The 21,071-nt window shown below is 39.2% G+C and overlaps 1 protein-coding gene across 2 annotated transcripts in view; it reads left to right on the plus strand.

Annotated features, from left to right (window-relative positions):
- Positions 1 to 21,071, plus strand: part of LOC126428412 (F-box/LRR-repeat protein fbxl-1-like) — a 140,885-nt gene that overhangs the window by 5,005 nt on the left and 114,809 nt on the right. For both annotated transcript variants that reach the window (XM_050090335.1, XM_050090334.1), the window contains exon 2: positions 10,804 to 11,197. In XM_050090335.1, the coding sequence (XP_049946292.1) occupies positions 11,013 to 11,197 (185 nt within the window). In that variant the 5' untranslated portion in view covers positions 10,804 to 11,012. The remainder of the gene's footprint in view (positions 1 to 10,803; positions 11,198 to 21,071) is intronic.

Here is a 21,071-nt window from a genome sequence, read left to right on the forward strand (position 1 = left end):
ACTGTAGGTGTAATATGAGGAAAGGAGGAATGGCCATATACACGAAAAGTGGAATATACTCCCAGGCCAGTGAACTCACTAAGTAATGCACTGAACAGCTGTTTGAAAGCTGTGCTTAACCTTGGAAACATACAAGATACCAGTCCTGGCTGTATATGTAGTGGCTCCCCAACAGCAAATGTTTTAAACTTCATTAAACAATTAGAGGGGCTGCTAAAGATAGTATTAATAACAGGGAAATGATTGTATGTGGGGACTTCAATATCAGTTTCATCACATATATTTTGTACTGAGGACACACAGAATTAATGATGTCCAGCTTTGCTTTGACACCCTCAGTAATATTCCCAACAAGAACAGACGGACATAGTGTGATAGCATTGATAATTTATTTCTTAAGGCAACTGTATTTTGTGAAATATATATAAGCCTCATTATTTACTTATTCCCCCGTCAACCACTTAGTGCAATAGTATCAGACATGTCAGAAACATTACAGAAATAATATACAGAGTGATTCTTATTAACATTTGAAAACTTCTGAAGCGACGTAGATGACACTGAGACAATTCATTTGATATAAGACGCACAGAGTTGCAAATGTCGGGAGACACCCCAAAAGTGGATGGCAGCCATGTGATGTGTCCAGATAACATAACTAACCACTTGTGCAGTCATTGGGCTTGTTGGTTCTACACTTGTTGGTCCAAGGGCTCTGTTACACACTACTCCGCTAGTGTACTCTGTATCATTCTCACATTACCAATGTGACACAGTAGTACTTGCAGTAGTGGTAATCCAATACGATGATTAATCATTTTACATTTACAAAAACAGAGTAGTCTGGCGGAGTGATGTATAGCAATGCCCCCTATGGGCGAGGGTGTGTCGTCTGGTGATGTCACATGTTCAACATTTGCCATTCCAATTTTGGAGTATTTCTCAACATTTGCGAGGACACACGTGTTGTATCAAATTACTTGTCTCTGTGTCATCTACGTCACTTTGAGGGTTTTAAAATGTTAATAATAATCACCCTGTATACAGATAAAATATTAACAAAATAGGATAATATAAAATGAGAATAGGGCAGGAAGTGGTTTATCTGGTAACCTTAATCAAATAGCAGCAATAAAGCATTAGTCCAGTTTGAAAAAAAAGGGGAAAGAAAAATTTCATAGATATGTATGTAAATGTCAACTCACAGTACTAATAGAGAATTCGTGTGATGAGAAATGGGGAGAAGTTTACTATGAACACACATTATATGAGAAATTTGTTTTCTAGAAATATGCCTACATCTTTATGAATCCAATAATCGTGTACACTGAGTTGGGGAAACATACGTTTGAAGCCCAGAGAAAGGCGGGCCTACATTTGGGATCAAAATATCCTCCAGTATGAAGATATAGCTTTATTTAATGGAAAGGACTAGCTCTAATAAAGACTTTAAAATGTATTACAAGAAGTATTGAAAAATTCTTCACTTTATCATGTTGTTGTTGTTGTTGTGGTCTTGAGCCCTGAGACTGGTTTGATGCAGCTCTCCATGCTACTCTATCCTGTGCAAGCTTGTTCATCTCCCAGTACCTACTGCAGCCTACATCCTTCTGAATCTGCTTAGTGTATTCATCTCTTGGTCTCTCTCTACGATTTTTACCCTCCACTCTGCCCTCCAATGCTAAATTTGTGATCCCTTGATGCCTCAGAACATGTCCTACCAACTGGTCCCATCTTCTTGTCAAGTTGTGCCACAAACTCCTCTTCTCCCCAATTCTATTCAATTCCTCATCATTAGTTATGTGATCTACCCATCTAATCTTCAGCATTCTTCTGTAGCACCACATTTTGAAAGCTTCTATTCTCTTCCTGTGCAAACTATTTATCGTCCATGTTTCACTTCCATACATGACTACACTCCATACAAATATTTTCAGAAACGACTTCCTGACACTTAAATCTATACTCGATGTTAACAAATTTCACTTCTTCAGAAACGCATTTCTTGCCATTGCCAGTCTACATTTTAAATCCTCTCTACTTCGACCATCATCAGTTATTTTGCTCCCCAAATAGCAAAACTGCTTTACTACTTTAAGTGTCTCATTTCCTAATCTAATTCCCTCAGCATCACCCGACTTCATTTGACTACATTCCATTATCCTCGTTTTGCTTTTGTTGATGTTCATCTTATACCCTCCTTTCAAGACACTGTCCATTCCGTTCAACTGCTCTTCCAAGTCCTTTGCTGTCTCTGACAGAATTACAATGTATTCAGCAAAACCTCCAAGTTTTTATTTCTTCTCCATGGATTTTAATACCTACTCCGAACTTCTCTTTTGTTTCCTTTATTGCTTGCTCAACATACAGATTGAATAACATCAGAGATAGGCTACAACCCTGTCTCACTCCCTTCCCAACCACTGCTTCCCTTTCATACCCCTCGACTCTTATAACTACCATCTGCTTTCTGTACAAATTGTAAATAGCCATTCGCTCCCTGTATTTTACCCCTGCCACCCTCAGAATTTGAAAGAGAGTATTCCAGTCAACATTGTCAAAAGCTTTCTCTAAATCTACAAATGCTAGAAACATAGGTTTGCCTTTCCTTAATCTTTCTTCTGAGATAAGTCTTAGGGTCACTCACATGTTCCAACATTTCTACAGAATCCAAACTGATCTTCCCCAAGGTTGGCTTCTATCAGTTTTTCCATTCGTCTGTAAAGAATTCGCATTAGTATTTTGCAGCTGTGACTTATTAAACTGATAGTTCAGTAATTTTCACATCTGTCAACACCTGCTTTCTGTGGGATTGGAATTATTATATTCTTCTTGAAGTCTGAGGGTATATCGCCTGTCTCACACATCTTGCTCACCAGATGGTCAGGACTGGCTCTCCCAAGGCTCTAATGGAATGTTGTCTACTCCGGGGGCCTTGCTTCGGTTTATGTCTTTCAGTGCTCTGTCAATCTCTTCACTCAGTGTCATATCTCCCATTTCATCTTCATCTACATCCTCTTCCACTTTCATAATATTGTCCTCAAGTACATTGCCCCTGTACAGACCCTCTATATACTACTTCCACCTTTCTGCTTTCCCTTCTTTGCTTAAAACTGGGTTTCCATCAAAGCTCTTGATATTCCTGCAAGTGGTTCTCCTTTCTTCAAAGGTTTCTTTAATTTTCCTGTAGGCTGTATCTATCTTACCCCTAGTGAGATAAGTCTCTACACCCTTACATTTGTCCCGTAGCCATTCCTGCTTAGCCATTTTGCACTTTCTGTCGATATCATTTTTGAGATGTTTGTATTCCTTTTTGCCTGCATCATTCACTGCATTTTTATATTTTCTCCTTTCATCAATTAAATTCAATATTTCTTCTGTTACCCAAGGGTTTCTACTGGTCCTCGTCTTTTTACCTATTTGATCCTCTGCTGCCTTCACTATTTCGTCCCTCAAAGCTACCCATTCCTCTTCTACTGTATTTCTTTCCCCCATTCCTGTCAATTGTTCTCACTTTATCATAAAAAATGCAAAACCCACATACTGTGCAGAAAAAAGAAGTTCAAAACTGTAGAAACAGGGTAAGGCCAAGCAAATGATATAAAACTTGAATCATTGGCTACTGAATTCAGTGAATTCCTCCTAACAGCAGCTGAAAACACAAGAGTGAGAAAATGATCCCTCAATTGCACACCCTCAGATTTACTTAGCCAGGCATTTGTAAATCACCTGTTAGAAGGACCACAGAAATCATTAAGTCACTAAAAGTAGTAACTCTTCTGGCTATTTCAATTGCTCAGGAAAATTATTAAAAACTTGGCAGTGCCGTCCTTGATTTATCTTTGTAACCAGTCAATGATTGAAAATGAATCACCTGAAATCCCTGGAGTATTCAGTAGTAATACCCATTTACAATCATGGAGATAAGTATCTAACCTTTAATTGTTGATCCCTCTTCCTCATTTCTGTGTTCTTACAATTTTTTTGAGAAAATGGCTAACAAGAGAATGTTTAACCTTCTTTGTAAGATTAACCTCTTAATAACAGCTGAGTTTGGCTTTCATAATGGGTTGTCTACTGAGAAAGCATTATATGATACCCAAAACTCAATTCTGGTCTAAGTAAACAACAAAAATTACACTTTTGAAATTTTCTGTGATCTTGTGGCAATTTTTGCTTGTGTTTTATCAGAAAACTCTACTAGGAAAACTAAAATGGTATGGTGTTAAAGGCCTTCCTGTTGCATACAAGGAGTCTTACCCTAACAATAGAAAACAGAAGGTTACATTTCCAAATGATACAACTAGAATAAGGAATCATGGAATGAATAATTCAGGGAAACATTAAATATAGTGTGCCACAAGGATCAGTGCTCGAACCCTTTCTATTCTCGATCCACGCAAATGATTTATGCGGGATACTGTAGGACTCTTCAAAAACTTTAGTGTCTCGTGATGACACAAGCATATTGATAAAGTACCAGACACAGCAAGAGAATAACTGTTTCACAGCCAACAGTACAAAAACTGATATTACACTGTTCCATTATAAAACTGACTTACAGGGACTGTGAGTATAGATCAGTGGCTGTACACTGGTTGAAGGTGGAAGTGTGAGGTGTGAAATTCCAAGGAACCGAGATGGATAACAACAGAGGTGGATTTGCTAACTGAAAAGCCCGCTGCTACCTGGATTATTCTGAGAATGACTTACATATCTACATCTATAATCCGCAAATCACCATGAGGTGCATAGCAGGGGTACGTCCCATTCTACCAGTTCTTAGGGTTTCTTCCTGTTCCATTCACGTACGGAGCACGGGAAGAGTGCCTCTGTGTGTGTGCAGTAATTGTTCTTATCATACCCTCAGGCCACCTCTGTGAGCAATACATAGGGTGTTGTAGTATATTCCTATAATAATTATCTAAAGCTAGCTCTTGAAACATTGTTAATAGACTTTCTCGGGATAGTTTACATCTATCTTAAAGAGTCTTCCGGTTCAGTTACTTCAGTATCTCTGTGACACTCTCCCCCGGATTAAACACACCTGTGATTGTTCATGCTGCCCTTCTCTGTATATGATCAATATCCCCTGTTAGTCCTATTTGATATGAGTCCCGCGCACTTGTGCAATATTCTAGAAGTGGTCGCACAAGCAATTTGTAAGGTATCTTCTTCAGAGACTAATGGCGCTTCCCCAGTATCCTAGCAATAAACCAAAGTTTACCCTCTGCTATACCCACAGCTGAACCTATGTGATCATTCCCAGGTATTTGTATGAGTTGTCTGATTCCAACAGTGACTCATTGATGTTATAGTCATAGGATACTATACCTTTTTGTTTAGTGAAGTGCACAATTTTACATTTCTGAACATTTAGAACAAGTTCCCAGTCTGTGCACTACATTGAAATCTTATCAAGATCTGACTCAGTATTTATGCAACTTTTCTCAGATAGTGCTTTGTTATAGATAACTGCATCAACTGTGAAAAGACTGATTTTACTGTTAATATTATCTGCAAGGTCACTAATATACACTGTGAACAGCAAGTGTCCCAACACACTTCCCTGGGTCACACCCAAAGTTGAAGTTACTTCTACATCTGACAATGACTCTCCATCCAAGATAACATGCTGCATTCTCCCTACCAAAATGCCCTCTGTCCAGATAAAAATTTCACTCGATATCCTATTTGACCGTACTTTTGACAATAAGCCTGGGTGTGGTACTGATCAAATGTTTTTGAGAAATCAAGAATAATGCATCTACCTGATTGCTTGATACAAAGCTTTTACTACATCATTTGAGAAAAGTGTGAGTTTGGTTTCACATGATTGATGTTTTCATGCTTTTTAGCATTGAGGAGGTCATAATGTTTGAGCTCAGAATATGTTGTACGTTTCTACAAAAATCGATGTCATGGATATTGGACAGTAGTTTCGTGGATCACTTCTACTACCCTTCTTGTTACATGGGTGTGACCTATGCCTTTTTCCAAGAACTGGGCATGGTTTTTTGGTCAAGGGATCTACAATAGATTGCGGTTAGAAGAGGGGCTAACTCAGCTGCAAATTCAGTATAGAATCTACAGGGACTCCATTGGGCCCTGGAGCTGTGTTCAGTTTTAACAATTTCAGCTGTGTGTCAACACCACTGTCACTAATACTTATTTCACTGACTCTTCTCAATGGCTTGAGGATTAAATTGGAGCAATTCTCCTTGGTTTTCCTTTGTAAAGGAACGTTTGGAAATGGAGTTAGTCTTTTCAACTTTCGCTTTGCTACCCTCAATTTCAGTCCCTGTCTCATTTGCATAACACCGGAATTTCTTTGGGTTGTGTAAAAGATCATTTGAAAGTATTCTGTGACAGGAGTCATTGAAGGCGTCACACATTGCTGTCTCGAGAGCCAAATGCGTCTCTCTAGCTATAGCACTATGTTTCACTTTACATCTGTTTTGCAGTGGTCTTGTACTTCCAATATGGTTTTATGATATGATCTTCTGGGACAAGGCACCTAATGTCTAATGTGAAAAAGTACTTATTCTGCAAAAGCATGCATTGATAAACATTGTTTGCACAGGAAGTAAGTCAGCAGTCAGCCACAATTCAGTCTGTACATTCTTGCAGATCTAGACTTCAGCTGCAGTGTAGCTTTCATCAGTGTATATGATATGAGTCAAGTAGACAAACTTTGAAATTTTGTTATTGTAGTTTGAGTGCATTCTCTATGAAAATATATTTGCAATCTATGTTTTCTCTGTTTTCCATTAGTATTGCTTTCTTTATACACAGTCTACTGACGTTAATCTGACCACTACCCACATTCGACATTGACACGCAATAAGCACTCGAGGACGGCACGTTGTGGTGTGCGTACTGTAAGACCTTCAGTACACACACCATCAAATTATTTGGCTTGTCGCTCTAACGAAGTAGGCGAGTGTCAGCAATATGTCTCGTGGTCTTATCGTGGTGTGTTTATCTTCTGCCGTTAGGTCAGACGATAGAAATGCCACTTGCACGCTTAGAGTAGCAGATTGACGGTGACCAACTTTAAACAGAACTTGATTAATTTTCACACACATTTATTAAAATGAGAACAAACATAAACATTATGTAACTTGATTCTGGATGCTATTTACAATTGACAATCTGAAGTTCCTTTGGTCTGAGTACGTTAATCTTATTCTCACATATCTCTGATACTTGACAAAGTGTCTATACATTTATATTCATGGCTATGTACAGGAATATGGTAATCTTATTAGGCGCAGACTGAAACTTGACTATAGACTGGTACAGACTAATGTAGACTGGTACAGACAGATGCAGATAAATGCAGACTGACTAATCAGAGGTCTGTACACTCGTTATAATACCTCACGCGTTCATGTAATCACTGTGCGAGTATGATCCGCGAGGAGAAAAGGTTCTACGTTAGCAGCAATCTCACTGGCTGCGTTACATATTAATACGCAGATCGGCGGAAGCAGAATTTGGTCCGTCTCTAAGGCAGCGCCATCTTGTAGTGCGGAGACGGACGAGCGCTGCGCCTGCGCTGTTGTGCTTAGCGGGGAGCGCTCTAGTGGGAAAGCTGTGTACGCGCTGACTACGCGGAACTATGTACACACACATAAAATGTTGGGGTGATACGAAAAATTGTGTATTCATTGTCGTAATGCAGAAATGGAGTGATCTATCTGGCATCCAGAAGTGCACGATCATAGGCTTTTGAGCCGAGGGTGGAAGCATTTTTGAAACAGATAAGTGTGTAAACTGTTTGTATGCTACCGCGATTAAAGTATACCATGTGCGGCAAAATGGCACTAACCAGAACTGGCGCCAAGGCAACTGTGTTGCACCACAGGTTGCCATAGGTGACAGGGGTGAAAAATAGCTGCAGAGATGTGTACATGTGAATAAACGTGTAAGTGTCGAGCAAATGACCACCCGGATGAACCCACGGGCTACCACCGGTGTCTCCTCGGCGATCGTTCAGCAAAAGTTGGTGTGTATGGGGCTCCACAGCAGGTGCCTGGTTCGTGCATCTATGCTGACTGCTGTTCATTGGATGAAGGCTGGAATTTGCACACCAATACCGCAACTGGATGTTCACCGGGTGACGTCAGGTGGCCTTCGTGTACAGTTTTGTAAGTGTGAAAGCAAACGAGGAGAAAGCATTACGGTCTTGTGGAATGTTTTTGCGTCATTCCCAGGGCGGTATTGTCGTGGAAGCCACAGTGAATCGATAGAATTGTGCACCTATCCTCGGGCCCGTGTTTAACTGTATATACAGCTCATTTACTCTGGGAGATATGATACTGCATGAAGAGTTTGACAGAGCACTGAAGGACCTGAGTCGAAACAAGGCCACCGAAGTAGACAACATTCCATTAGAACTACTGACGGCCTTGGGAGAGCCAGTCCTGACAAAACTCAACCATCTGGTGAGCAAGATGTATGAGACAGGCAAAATACCCTCAGACTTCAAGCAGAATATAATAATTCCAATCACAAAGAAAGCAGGTGTTGACAGATGTGAAAATTACCGAACTATCAGTGTAATAAACCACAGCTGCAAAATACTAACACGAACTCTTTACAGACGAATGGAAAAACTGGCAGAAGCCGACCTCAGGGAAGATCAGTTTGGATTCCATAGAAATGTTGGAACATGTGAGGCAATGCTGACCCTATGACTTGTCTTAGAAGCTAGATTAAGGAAAGGCAAACTTACATTTCTAGCATTTGTAGACTTAGAGAAAGCTTTTGACAATGTTGATTGGAATACTCTGTTTCAAATTCTAAAGGTGGCAGGGGTAAAATACAGGGAGCGAAAGGGTATTTACAATTTGTACAGAAACCAGATGGCAATTATAACAGTCGAGGGGCATGAGAGGGAAGCAGCGGTTGGGAAGGGAGGGAGACAGGGTTATAGCCTCTCCCCAATGTTATTCAATCTGCATATTGAGCAAGTAGTGAAGGAAACAAAAGAAAAATTTGGAGTAGGAATTAAAATCCATGGAGAAGAAATAAAAACTTTGAGGTTTTGCGATGACATTGTAATTCTGTCAGACAGCAAAGGACCTGGAAGAGCAGCTGAACGGAATGGACAGTGTCTTGAAAGGAGGGTATAAGATGAACATCAACAAAAGCAAAACGAGGATAATGGAATGTAGTCGAATTAAGTCGGGTGATGCTGAGGGAATTAGATTAGGAAATGAGACACTTAAAGTAGTAAAGCAGTTTTGCTATTTGGGGAGCAAGATAACTGATGATGGTCGAAGTAGAGAGGATATAAAATGTAGACTGGCAATGGCAAGGAAAGCGTTTCTGAAGAAGAGAAATTTATTAACATCGAGTATAGATTTAAGTGTCAGGAAGTTGTTTCTGAAGGTATTTGTAGGGAGTGTAGTCATGTATGGAAGTGAAACATGGACGATAAATAGTTTAGACAAGAAGAGAATAGAAGCTTTCAAAATGTGGTGCTACAGAAGAATGCTGAAGATTAGGTGCGTAGATCACATAACTAATGAGGAGGTATTGAATAGGATTGGGGAGAAGAGAAGTTTGTGGCACAACTTGACTAGAAGAAGGGATCGGTTGGTAGGACATGTTCTGAGGCATCAAGGGATCACCAATTTAGTATTGGAGGGCAGCGTGGAGGGTAAAAATCGTAGAGGGAGACCAAGAGATGAATACACTAAGCAGATTCAGAAGGATGTAGGTTGCAGTAGGTACTGGGAGATGAAGAAGCTTGCACAGGATAGAGAAGCATGGAGAGCTGCATCAAACCAGTCTCAGGACTGAAGACCACAACAACAATATTCTGGGCACAATGACATCTACCAGCAGGACAATGCGACATCTCACTGTGGTTCGAAGAGCCCCAGGATGAATTTGCCGTACTCGGTTGACCGCCGTACTACCTGAATTTAAACCCGATCGAGAATCTGTGGGACCACGTCAGTCGGGTTATTCCTGCTGAGAAACCCAGCGTAGCTGACCACAGCACGTGAATTGGCACAGTTCCACACCCCCATCGGTACCGTCAGAAACCTTACTGACTCTCTTTCTGCACATCTCACAGTGATTTGTGTCATAAAAGATGGTTACTCAGGTGTCAGACAGGTGGTCACATTAATGTATCTCTAACATAGTGTATAATAATGTCCTGTGTTTGATCATACAGTTAACAGAATAACTACTAGTCTCTGCACAACTGGATAGTGCTGCTGCTCTCAAAATGTGGACTGAATTGACAAGTAACTGCTACAGTTGCTAAAAAGTACTTACGTTTACTTCACGACCAACTTTGGCTCTTAGCCACACGGGATTAGCCGAGCGGTCTAGGGCGCTGCAGTCATGGACAGTGCGGCTGGTATCGGCGGAGGTTCGAGTCCTCCCTCGGGCGCGTGTGTGTGTGTGTGTGTGTGTGTGTGTGTGTGTGTGTGTGTGTGTGTGTCCCCATAAGATTTCACACACATTTGAACATTTTTTTTTTTTTTTTGGCTCTTACATTGAAACAATTTTCTAGTAGAATCTGAAAACTGTATTGTGGTGAAGTAAAATCAAGTTTGGAAATTGCGCTACATTGAAGCAAACTCAAAATCGTATGACTTCCCTTCAACGTAGCACAATTTTCTGGTTCCATTACAAAATGAGTTCAGTATAAACCCAAAACCAGTCCTCGAGTAAAATGTAGAACTTTTATCAACTGGAGTGATTACTCGTCAGTCAGAAATAATTGCTGCTAATGAGAAATTTGTGATCAGGCAGAGTAGAACATTTTTGTTTCAGCAGCCGGAAGCAGTCGCCGCTGACGGGTGGCGACGCACCATTGCGGCTGCAGAGGCGGAGCAGAGGTTCGCACCGGCCACGCGGCACGGCGAGGCTGCAGACCGACCGCATTACCGGAGGCTGCCGCGGCGAGGCGGAGAGAGACTGCCGGTCCGATACGCGCCGCTGTGCCGGAGCTCACCTTCGACAGTAGTAGGACAGCTCTGAGAATGGTTGCAGGAGATGGTCAGGGGAAGAATATTGATGAGCTCCCAGATGAAATAATACTAGATGTATTTTCATTCTTCAGTTTTAATGAGCTTATAGACATCTTGCAAAATGTGTGTGTGCGATGGAAGAGATTGGCACACGACCCGGTGCTCTGGCGTGACAAAGAGTATATCGTCAGGGGAAGGTAAGCAGTTATTGTTAATGTTCTGTTGTTGCTGATAGAGTCATCAGTCCAAAGAGTGGCTTCAGGTAGCTCGATTGCTAACCTATCCTGTGCTTAACTCCGTTTTCAAATGTTCCTTTACAAAGGAAAACAGAGGAGGATTGCCACAGTTTAATCCTCATACCGCTGAAAATGTGAATGAAATATTATTGGTGTCAGTGATGTTGAGAAACAGCTGCAATTGCCAAAATTAAACAAAGCTCCAGGGTCCGATGAAATCGCTGTCAGATTCTATACTGATTTTGCAGCTGAGTTAGCCCCTCTTTTAACTGTAATCTATCGTAGATCCCTCGAAACTGAGGTATCTTGAACGGAATGACATCCTCGATGCCAGCTAGCACAGATTTCAACACATTGATCGTGAGAAACGCAACTCGCACTTTTCTCACGTGACATACTGAAAACTTTGGATCGAGGCAACCAGGTAGGTGCAGTATTTCTCAGTTTCCACAATGCATTTGACTCGTACCACACCTACACTTATTGCCAAAAGGATGATCGTATGGGGTATCGAGTGAAATTTGTGAATGGATTGAGGACTTTTTGGTAGGTAGCACACAACGTGTTATTTTAGACGGAGAGGCTTCATCAGATGTAGAAGTAACTTCGGGTCTGCCCAGGGAAGTGTGTTGGGACCCTTGCTCTTGATGCTCTACATTAATGTCCTTGCAGATAATATTAATAGTAAAAATCAGGCTTTTTGAAGATGATGCAGTTATCTGTAATGAAGTACTATCCGATAAAAGCTACATAAATATTCAATCAGATCTCGATAAGATTTCAGTGTGGTGCAGAGACTGGGAACTTGCTCTAAATATTCAGATATGTAAAATTGTGCACTTCACAAAACGAAAAATGTAGTATGCTATGACTATAATATCAGTAAGTCACTGTCAGAATTGGCCAACTCGTAAAAATACCTGAATGTAACACTTTGTAGGGATATGAAATGGAATGCTGACATAGCTTCAGTGATAGGTAAAGCAGTTGATAGAATTGTGGTTTATTGGTTTCATAACATACATAACCATTTGATCCAGGTACAGGAGAGACATCAAAAGTTGGGTAAAATTTACTGTAAACATAGAAAGCTGATCTTTACATACAGAATCATAATAATAATACAATTTTGTTTTATATGCACAAAAGGCAGAGATAATAATGACAACAGTAATAAAAATAGTATCTAAAAATGTAACACTAAATTGCCCAAACTCAAATTATCATGTCATCCTCTAAAAATCCTTCTATCGAGTCACAGTAGCATTTCTCTCCCAGAATCTGATGTAGCATTATTTTTAGGATCTCTGGCTTAACATTAAATATATTTTTGCCCATTAATTTATTATATATTGTCATCCTCATATACTGTGGAGCATGTTCATATTATTTCAATTTGTGTTTAGGGAGCATAAAATTATTTTTATTTGTTGTGTTGTATGTGTGGTTAAAATGATTTTCCTCAAATAATTTTTGCCTGCTGTGTAGAAAGATAATAATTTCATAAATGTATATGGAGGGTAGAGTTAGGATTTGCAGTTGTCGAAATAATGGGTGACAAGATTCTGTTTTCTGTGTGGTACACATGTATCTGATATTCTTTTTCTGAAGTTTCAGTATATGAGAAATATTAAAAATAAATTATACCATACCTAACGACAGATTCAAAATAACTACTGTATGCTATTTTTCGTGTAGACGTGTCAGTAGAATTTGCAAGTATCTGCACTGCAAATGCAAAACTGCTTAGTTTATTTGATAAGGAGTCAATATGTGTGTTCCAGTTCAAGTTCTTGTCCACATTTAGTCCTTGGAATTTGACAGTGTCAACTTCTTCGTAAGTTGATTATTGTGTGTTATTTTAAGCTCTGTGCATTTTAAGTGTTTGGTTTGGAAATGTACCATATGGGTTTTTGCAATGTTCAGTTTCAACCCATTTAACTGGAACCAGTTTTCTAGAGTATCCAGTGTGCTCACAATGAGGCTTGGAATTTTTTCTGCATCGCCATGTTCAATTAAAACAGAAGTATTGTCTGCAAACAGAAGTGATGGGGAATTGATATTTGTGGAGAAGTCATTTACATAGAATAGGAACAAGATTGGCCCCTAAAATGGAGCCTTGAGGCACACCTTGTGATACAGTATTCCACTTCGGAAAATAACTCACCACATTTGAAGTGACAGTTACCCTTTGTTTTCTGTTCTGCAGGTAAAATGTAAGCCATTTGAGAATATTGCCCGTAATTCCATATTTATCTAATTTATAGATGTGCAAGGGATGTTTTACAGAGTCGAAAGTTTTAGTAAGATCACAGAAAATACTAGCAACTTTACTCCTCTGGTCCAGTGCTTTGCATATCTTTTCAGTAAAGTTATTTATTGCATCCAGGGTGTTTTTTCCTGGTTGGAATCCAAATTGATTATTTATAATAATATCATTTTTTACAATAAAATTTTGCATCTGATTTGCAACTACTTTCTCAAACACTTTCAATAAGATTGGAAGAATAGAAATAGGACAATAGTTTCCCATTTCTTCCCTCAACCCTTTCTCGAACAGAGGTGTGACTTCAGCATACTTCAACACATCAGGAAAGCATCCCTGTTCAAAATATTGCTTAATTATTTTAGTTAGTGGAGATGCTATTATGTGATACACTGCTTTTATCACTTTAGTCGGTATCCCATCCCACCCAACTGAATATTTTTAATGATAGTATAATATTTTCCACATGCTTTATTGAGACTTTTTTAAAATCTGTGAGATACTCAGCTCTTTGCTGGAGTCCAAAGGGGTTTACTTTGCTCTGATACTCTACTGTATCAACATCTGACTTTGTCATACTTATGAAGAATTCATTTAAACACTCCGATATTTGAGCTGGGTTTACAATAAGGCTATCATTTACTTTAATCCTAGATATTCCATTTCTATTAATTCTAACACGTAACTCTGATTTGACAACAGGCTACACTACCTTTGTTTCACTTTAATGTTGTGAAATGAACTTATTGTTTGCAATTTGTTTGGCTGCTTTCACAATTTTTTCGAACGTAGCTTTATAATGTCATACAGATTCAGTAAAATACCTGTTTTTATTATATCTCATTTCATTGCCTCTTCCTAACACTAGAAATTTTTATACCCAGAGTTATCCATTTAACTTTACCAGTGATTTTGTTACATGTGGTTCTAAGTGCGAACCATGGATGAAGGGTATCAGACGGATGCCATATTCCTTGACTTCTGGAAAGTGTTTGACTCGCTGCCCCACTGCAGACTCCTAACTAAAGGACGAGCGTATTGGATTGGTTCCCAAATATGTGAGTGGCTCGAAGACTTCTTAAGTAATAAAACCCAGTACGTTGTCCTCGATGGTGAGTGTTCATCGGAGGTGAGGGTATCATCTGGAGTGCCCCAGGGAAGTGTGGTAGGTCCGCTGGTTGTTTTCTATCTACATAAATGATCTTTTGGATACGGTGCATAGCAATGCTGTGGTGTACGGGAAGGTGTCGTCGTTGAGTGACTGTAGGAGGATACAAGATGACTTGGACAGGATTTGTGATTGGTGTAAAGAATGGCAGCTAACTCTAAATATAGATACATGTAAATTAATGAAGATGAATAGGAAAAAGAATTCTGTAATGTTTGAATACTCCATTCGTAGTGTAGTGCTTGACACAGTCACATCGATTAAATATTTGGGCGTAACGTTGCAGAGCGATATGAAGTGGGACAAGCATGTAATGGCAGTTGTGGGGAAGGCGTATAGTCATCTTCGGTTCATTGGTAGAATTTTTTGAAGATATGGTTCATCTGTAAAGGAGACCGCTTATAAAACACTAATACAACCTATTCTTGAGTACTGCTCGAGCGTTTTGGATCCCTATCAGGTCAGATTGAGGGAGGACATAGAAGCAATTCAGAGGCGGGCTGCTAGATTTGTTACTGGTAGGTTTGATCATCACACGAGTGTTACGAAAATGCTCCAGGAACTAGGGTGGGAGTCTCTGGAGGAAAGGAGGCATTCTTTTCGTGAATCGCTACTGAGGAAATTTAGAGAACCAGCATTTGAGGCTGACTGCAGTACAATTTTACTGCCGCCAACTTACATTTCGCGGAAAGACCACAAAGTTAAGATAAGAGAGATTAGGGCTCGTACAGAGGCATATCGACAGTCATTTTTCCCTCGTTTTGTTTGGGACTGGAACAGTGAGAGAAGATGATAGTTGTGGTGCGAGGTATCCTCCACCACGCACCATATGGTGCATTGCAGAGTATGTATGTAGATGTAGATGTGGAAAAGTTTCATTAAACACCACAAGAAAACTGCTTAAATATTTGTCAAAGTTACTACTACTTGAAATACAGTTGTCATAAAGTCATTCAACCTCTCTTAACTTATTTCTAAATACAATTAATTTTTTTCATTGGAGTTACTTTTCATAGAGCTTCTGTTGCATGGAATTTCTTTGTTAATTTTTGGTAATTCAATGAATAATGCAGAGTGGTCAGAGTTCCTTAGATCTAAGCAAAATTTATGGACATCTTCAAATACACAGTTGGTTAGGATATTATCAATACAAATGGCTGACTGTGCATTTACCCTAGTGGCTTGCTTAAAGTTTACTTTGAAGCCAAAAGTTTTTACTGTCAGTGAATTTGGACACATCATTGCTTTCACCTAGGATATTATTGTTGAAGTCAGCAGCTGTTACAACCTTTTTTCTTTTTATTTTTTTAGATTTTCAAGGAGGCACTGAAACTTGGACAGAAAAGTTTCAATTGCAGCTTTCTCTGATACTCTGTAAATAGAAACTACTATGATATTTAGGTCCCTTAACTCGATACAGCAGCTCTCAAATATACTGTCTTCATTCAAATGATTAAAATTATTTCTTATTGCATATTTTATTTCAGAATGTGTAAGTATGCAAGAGCTTCCACATGATTTCTCACATCTACAAAAGCTGTTTGCTACTTCAAAATTTTCGATTTTGTTAAGAATTTTGATATTGTCACATGTAAGCCAATGTTCATTGAGGCAAATAACTTTGATATTTTTATACTGCAAAAGAATAATTTGTAATTCGCCCATTTAATGACTTTTGTTTTGAAAGTCAGCACTTGGACCATTTATATTCAAGTGCATTATGTAGGAACATTCTTTCTTATTTATGGTTTCAAGCAGTATTTTCTTTCTTGGGTATCATTTCGGTTTTGTCATTTTTGTTACCAAACACTGTTTCTCATCCCCATCATTCCTTATAAGTTTCCCCCTTTATTCAGAATTTTACAAGTATTAGTGAACAATTTGCTGTGAATTTTTGATCCTAATCTGTTAAAATGAAGACCATCTTTACCCAAGCATTTATTGCTTAAGAACTTATTAGGATTTACATACACGGCTCCCATATCATTACAGCTTTCATTTATATCACTATTTATTCTCGCTATTTAACTATCACTCACAGATCTTCTGTAGACAATACCACTCACTACCATTCTAAACGTCTTGTAGACGTATCTGTCAGATCAAATTAAATTTTTTGTTTTGTTTACAATTTCCTCTTCAGTGTTGCTTGTAAGGGAATTTGTACCTACGTGGATGAATATCCCCTTGTAATTCTTCCGAGATGCCTCTGCTGAACCATCCTTCGAGTTATATATGTTGTTAAAACGTTTCTTCAGTTGATGGGTCTTGAAACCTGGGCGAATGTCTATTGTGGAATTTGGCACTGCCACATTTTTGAGCAGAGAATTGCCCATAACAAGGAAATCACTGTTTTCATTCTGTTTTACATTACTGAGGTGCTTTGAGTTCTTTTTTCTGCATGTTACACTTGCCCATTTACATTAAATTGGAGTTTTTGTGATTTCTGTGCTAGTTTCTTCTGTAGGTGTTGCAGGTGCATTGTTTTGAACAGATGTAATAGTCCGCGTATTTTTGATGTTATTTTCGTCAATTGCCACAGCTATTTCACAAAAACATTTTCTTCCCCTTTCAGGTCCCAATTTTTTTTGCTTCTGCACTGATAGTTCTGCTTTTAAAGTGTGAATGTTGCTCCGTAGGATTTTGATAATTTCTTCCTGTGAGCTCATGGGTTATTGGTAGAATAGTGGGGGAAGTGCAATCAGTTTAAAAAGGAGATCGCTTACAAGTCACTTGTGTGACTGATTCTAGAATATTCCTCAAGGGTGTGGGACCCATACCAAATAGGACTAACAGAGGATATTGAATGAATAGAGAGAAGAACAGCATGACTGGTCACAGGTTTGTTTGGTCAGTGGCAGAGTGTCACAGAGATACTGAAAAAACTTAACGGACTCTCTAAGACAGGCGTAAATTATCCCGAGAAAGTCTACTAACAAAGTTCAAGAACTGGCTTTAAATGATTACTCTAGCAAGAGACTACAACCCCTTATGTATCGCTCACATAGGGATGGTGAAGATAAAATTAGACTAATTACTGCATGCACAGAGGCCCTGAAACAATCATTCTTCCCGCATTCCATATGTGAATGGAACAGGAAGAAACCCTAATAACTGGTACACTGGAATGTACCCTCTGCCATGAACCTCACGGTGTTTTGTGGAGTGTAGATGTAGAGGTAGAAGTCTCTTCACATTTATATAAACACAAAAACCTACATACGAGGGTAATCCCAAAAGTAAGGTCTCCTATTTTTTTTATAAGTACATAGACCTGTTTATTTCTACAATGGTTTACACCAGTTTACAGCTTGAACATTTAGCTATTTTTCAACATAATCACCATTTCTGATGATGCATTTTTGTAGATGCTGTGGCAGTTTTTGTATGCCCACATCATACCAGCTCACTGCCATGCTTTTCAGAAAATTATGAACCTCTTCTTACACCTCACCATTGGAGCTGAATCACTTTTCGGCCAAATGTTCTTTTAACCTAGGGAACAGTTGATAGTCACTGGCCGCCAAGTCAGGACCACAGGGTGGGTGGGTGATTATGTTCCACTGAAACTGTTGCAGGAGAGCAAAGGTTTGCCGAGCAACGTGTGGGCGAGCATTGTCACGGAGAATGTGTACGCCCTTGCTTGACATTCCTCTTCTCCGGTTCTGAATTGCCCATTCAAGTTTTTTCAGAGTCTCACAGTACCTGTCAGTGCTAACTGTGGTCCCAGCTCTGACCACAAGGTGAAAGGAGTGGTTCATAACTTTCTGAACAGCACGGTGGTGAGCTGGTATGATGTGGGCATACAAAAACTGCCACAGCGTCTACAAAAATGCATTGACAGAAATGATGATTATGTCGAAAAATAGCTAAATGTTCAAGCTGTAAACTGATGTAAACGATTGTAGAAATAAACAGGTCTATGTACTTACAAAAAAAATAGGAGACCTTACTTTTGGGATTACCCTTGTACATTTGAATTTGCTCATTGTATTCGAGTTTGGTCTTCTGTATGACTTTTACCCATTCACCACACTTTCCTCCATTCCTTGATGCCTCAGAATGTCTTAACAACCTGTCCCTTCTTTTTGTCAGTTTGTCCCAATTAAATACAGTTAACTACTCTGACAAGGCTTTGACTTCCCTAAATTGTGCCCTGAAATGGGGTTCATTCTGTCTGACATTTTGCCTGCCACCCTCGCAATCTCTGCAATATCCTTTCAGACCTCATTCTCCTTCTGCACCTCTCTCCCTATGCTATTTCTCCTACCCCTGTGGTTGTCTTCACTGTAAGACTTGCACCCTCCTACCACCACCTGTACTAGCCCTGTAACTGACAGAACATGTACAGTCGAAGAGAGAGCCACCTGTGAAATGACACACATCATGCACCAGCTGTTATTTAAACACTGTTCCGCCTTTTACATTGGCACAACTACCACCAAGTTATCAGTTAAGGTGAATACGCATAGGCAGAGGGTGCACACCGGCAACATGCACTATCCTGTTCCAGAGAGTGCTCTACAGCGTCGAAGTGGTGACCTCGGTGTGGTTATCAGAGTGTATTTTTTTGTTATATTTTCAAAAACTGATTATTTTTGTTTATTAGTTTAAGTGTATTATCTGATGTACCCATTCCATTTTCATCATTCACCTGTAGAACCAGATTTCAAAAACTATTATCTTTGCCTCATCTATACTATTTATTATCCATGGAAGACTACTCTCCAAATGAATGCATAACAAAATGCTAGCTAACACATATACTTAGATTAGATGATAACATACTCACTTTTTCAGAGACACATTTCCTTCTTTTGGCAGTACTAATTTTATACCCTCTTTATTTCTGATGACTTAAATTACTTTCCAGTCCAGATAGTAAATGTATCTACAACATATAGAAACTAATTTTTTTAATCCAATTCCCTCCAGCATCACCTGACTTGATCAGATTGCACTTCATTACCTTTGTTTTATGTTGTAAGGATCAGTCCATATGAAAAGATCTAATGAGAGTTGCTTGACCATTTTTAAATATTTTGTTGTTTTTTTTCATGTGATTAACCTTAATTTAAAAGTTCAAAACAGTTTTTTAAAAAGATTTACCTTGCACCCTTACTGAATGGCACCCATTTTTATTTGTGAGTGCACAACGGTTTTTCAATGTGGAGACACTAGCATTAATTTTAATATCTCTGCACTAGACTAAGTTACAACATCGCAACTGACATGACTGTTTTTAGAAAAATGTCCTCTGCAACATCGTTTATTACCCAAAACACCCTAAATTAAAAAATAACCAGTCAAAATTACTTCCAAAGTTTGGTATTGAAAACTCAGAAAATCCACTTTTTAGACCCAAAAATAACAACCAAGGATTGATTATCAGAGTGTATTTTTTTTCTCTAGTTAGATATCATAAACTCCTAGCCTTAAATAGAGCAAGAACACTGACAAAAGTTTCCTTAAATTTTTATAAATTTTTGAAATTTGAAAATCATTATTTTTTTGTAAGGTTTGGAGCTATTTATCTCTGGTGAGACTGAATATAAAAATTTGTTTTGTTCACTTATTGTACACTTATATGATAGCAAAGTACTGTAAAAATTTCAACATTGATATTTGACTGTGAACAAAGATGTGAATTTTTGAATACGATGAAATAGTTGATATTGTGCCCGTTTAAATGGTTTATTGTTCCATTGTAATAAAATTTAGTTGCCACAGTGGTAACACCAGTTCCCATCAGATCACCGAAGTTAAGTGCTGTCGGACCGAGCTAGCACTCGGACGAGTGACCTTTCGGTCTGCCGAATGCTGTCGGACCGAGCTAGCACTCGTCCGAGTGCTGTCGGCAAGTGGGGTGCACTCGGCCCTCGCGAAGCAAACTGAGGAGCTACTCGATTGAGAAGTAGTGGCTCCGGTCTCGGAAACTGACATTCGGCCAGGAGAGCGGTGTGCCGACCGCGTGCCCCTCCGTATCCGCATCTGATGACGTTGCCTGTGAGCTGAGGATGACACGGCTCGCGGTCAGTACCCTCGGGCCTCCGTGGCCTGTTCGGGGTGGAGTTTAGTTTAATATATTAAGTTAACACCGTCATCCTATATTTAGTTATTATTATTTATTTTAATAACAAAATATTCAACAATAGGAGCTTTTGCTTTGGTTCTATGTTAAAAAAAAATTGCCCATTTACACCTAGGTAATCAGGCACATTATTACAAGTTCAAAATGATAAAAGTAAAATAATGAACATGAAAAATTTCCCTATTGTTGGTAAGTCTACTATTTTGTGCATGACAAGTGTGTACAGGGGCTTGGTAGCCAGAGTTACAAGTCTGTACTGCAGCCCAGTAGTCGGTGACATAAACTGTGTTCCCCCACTACATTTGCTGGG

This window comes from Schistocerca serialis, chromosome 12 (assembly GCF_023864345.2).
Source record: "Schistocerca serialis cubense isolate TAMUIC-IGC-003099 chromosome 12, iqSchSeri2.2, whole genome shotgun sequence".
Lineage (NCBI taxonomy): Eukaryota > Metazoa > Arthropoda > Insecta > Orthoptera > Acrididae > Schistocerca > Schistocerca serialis.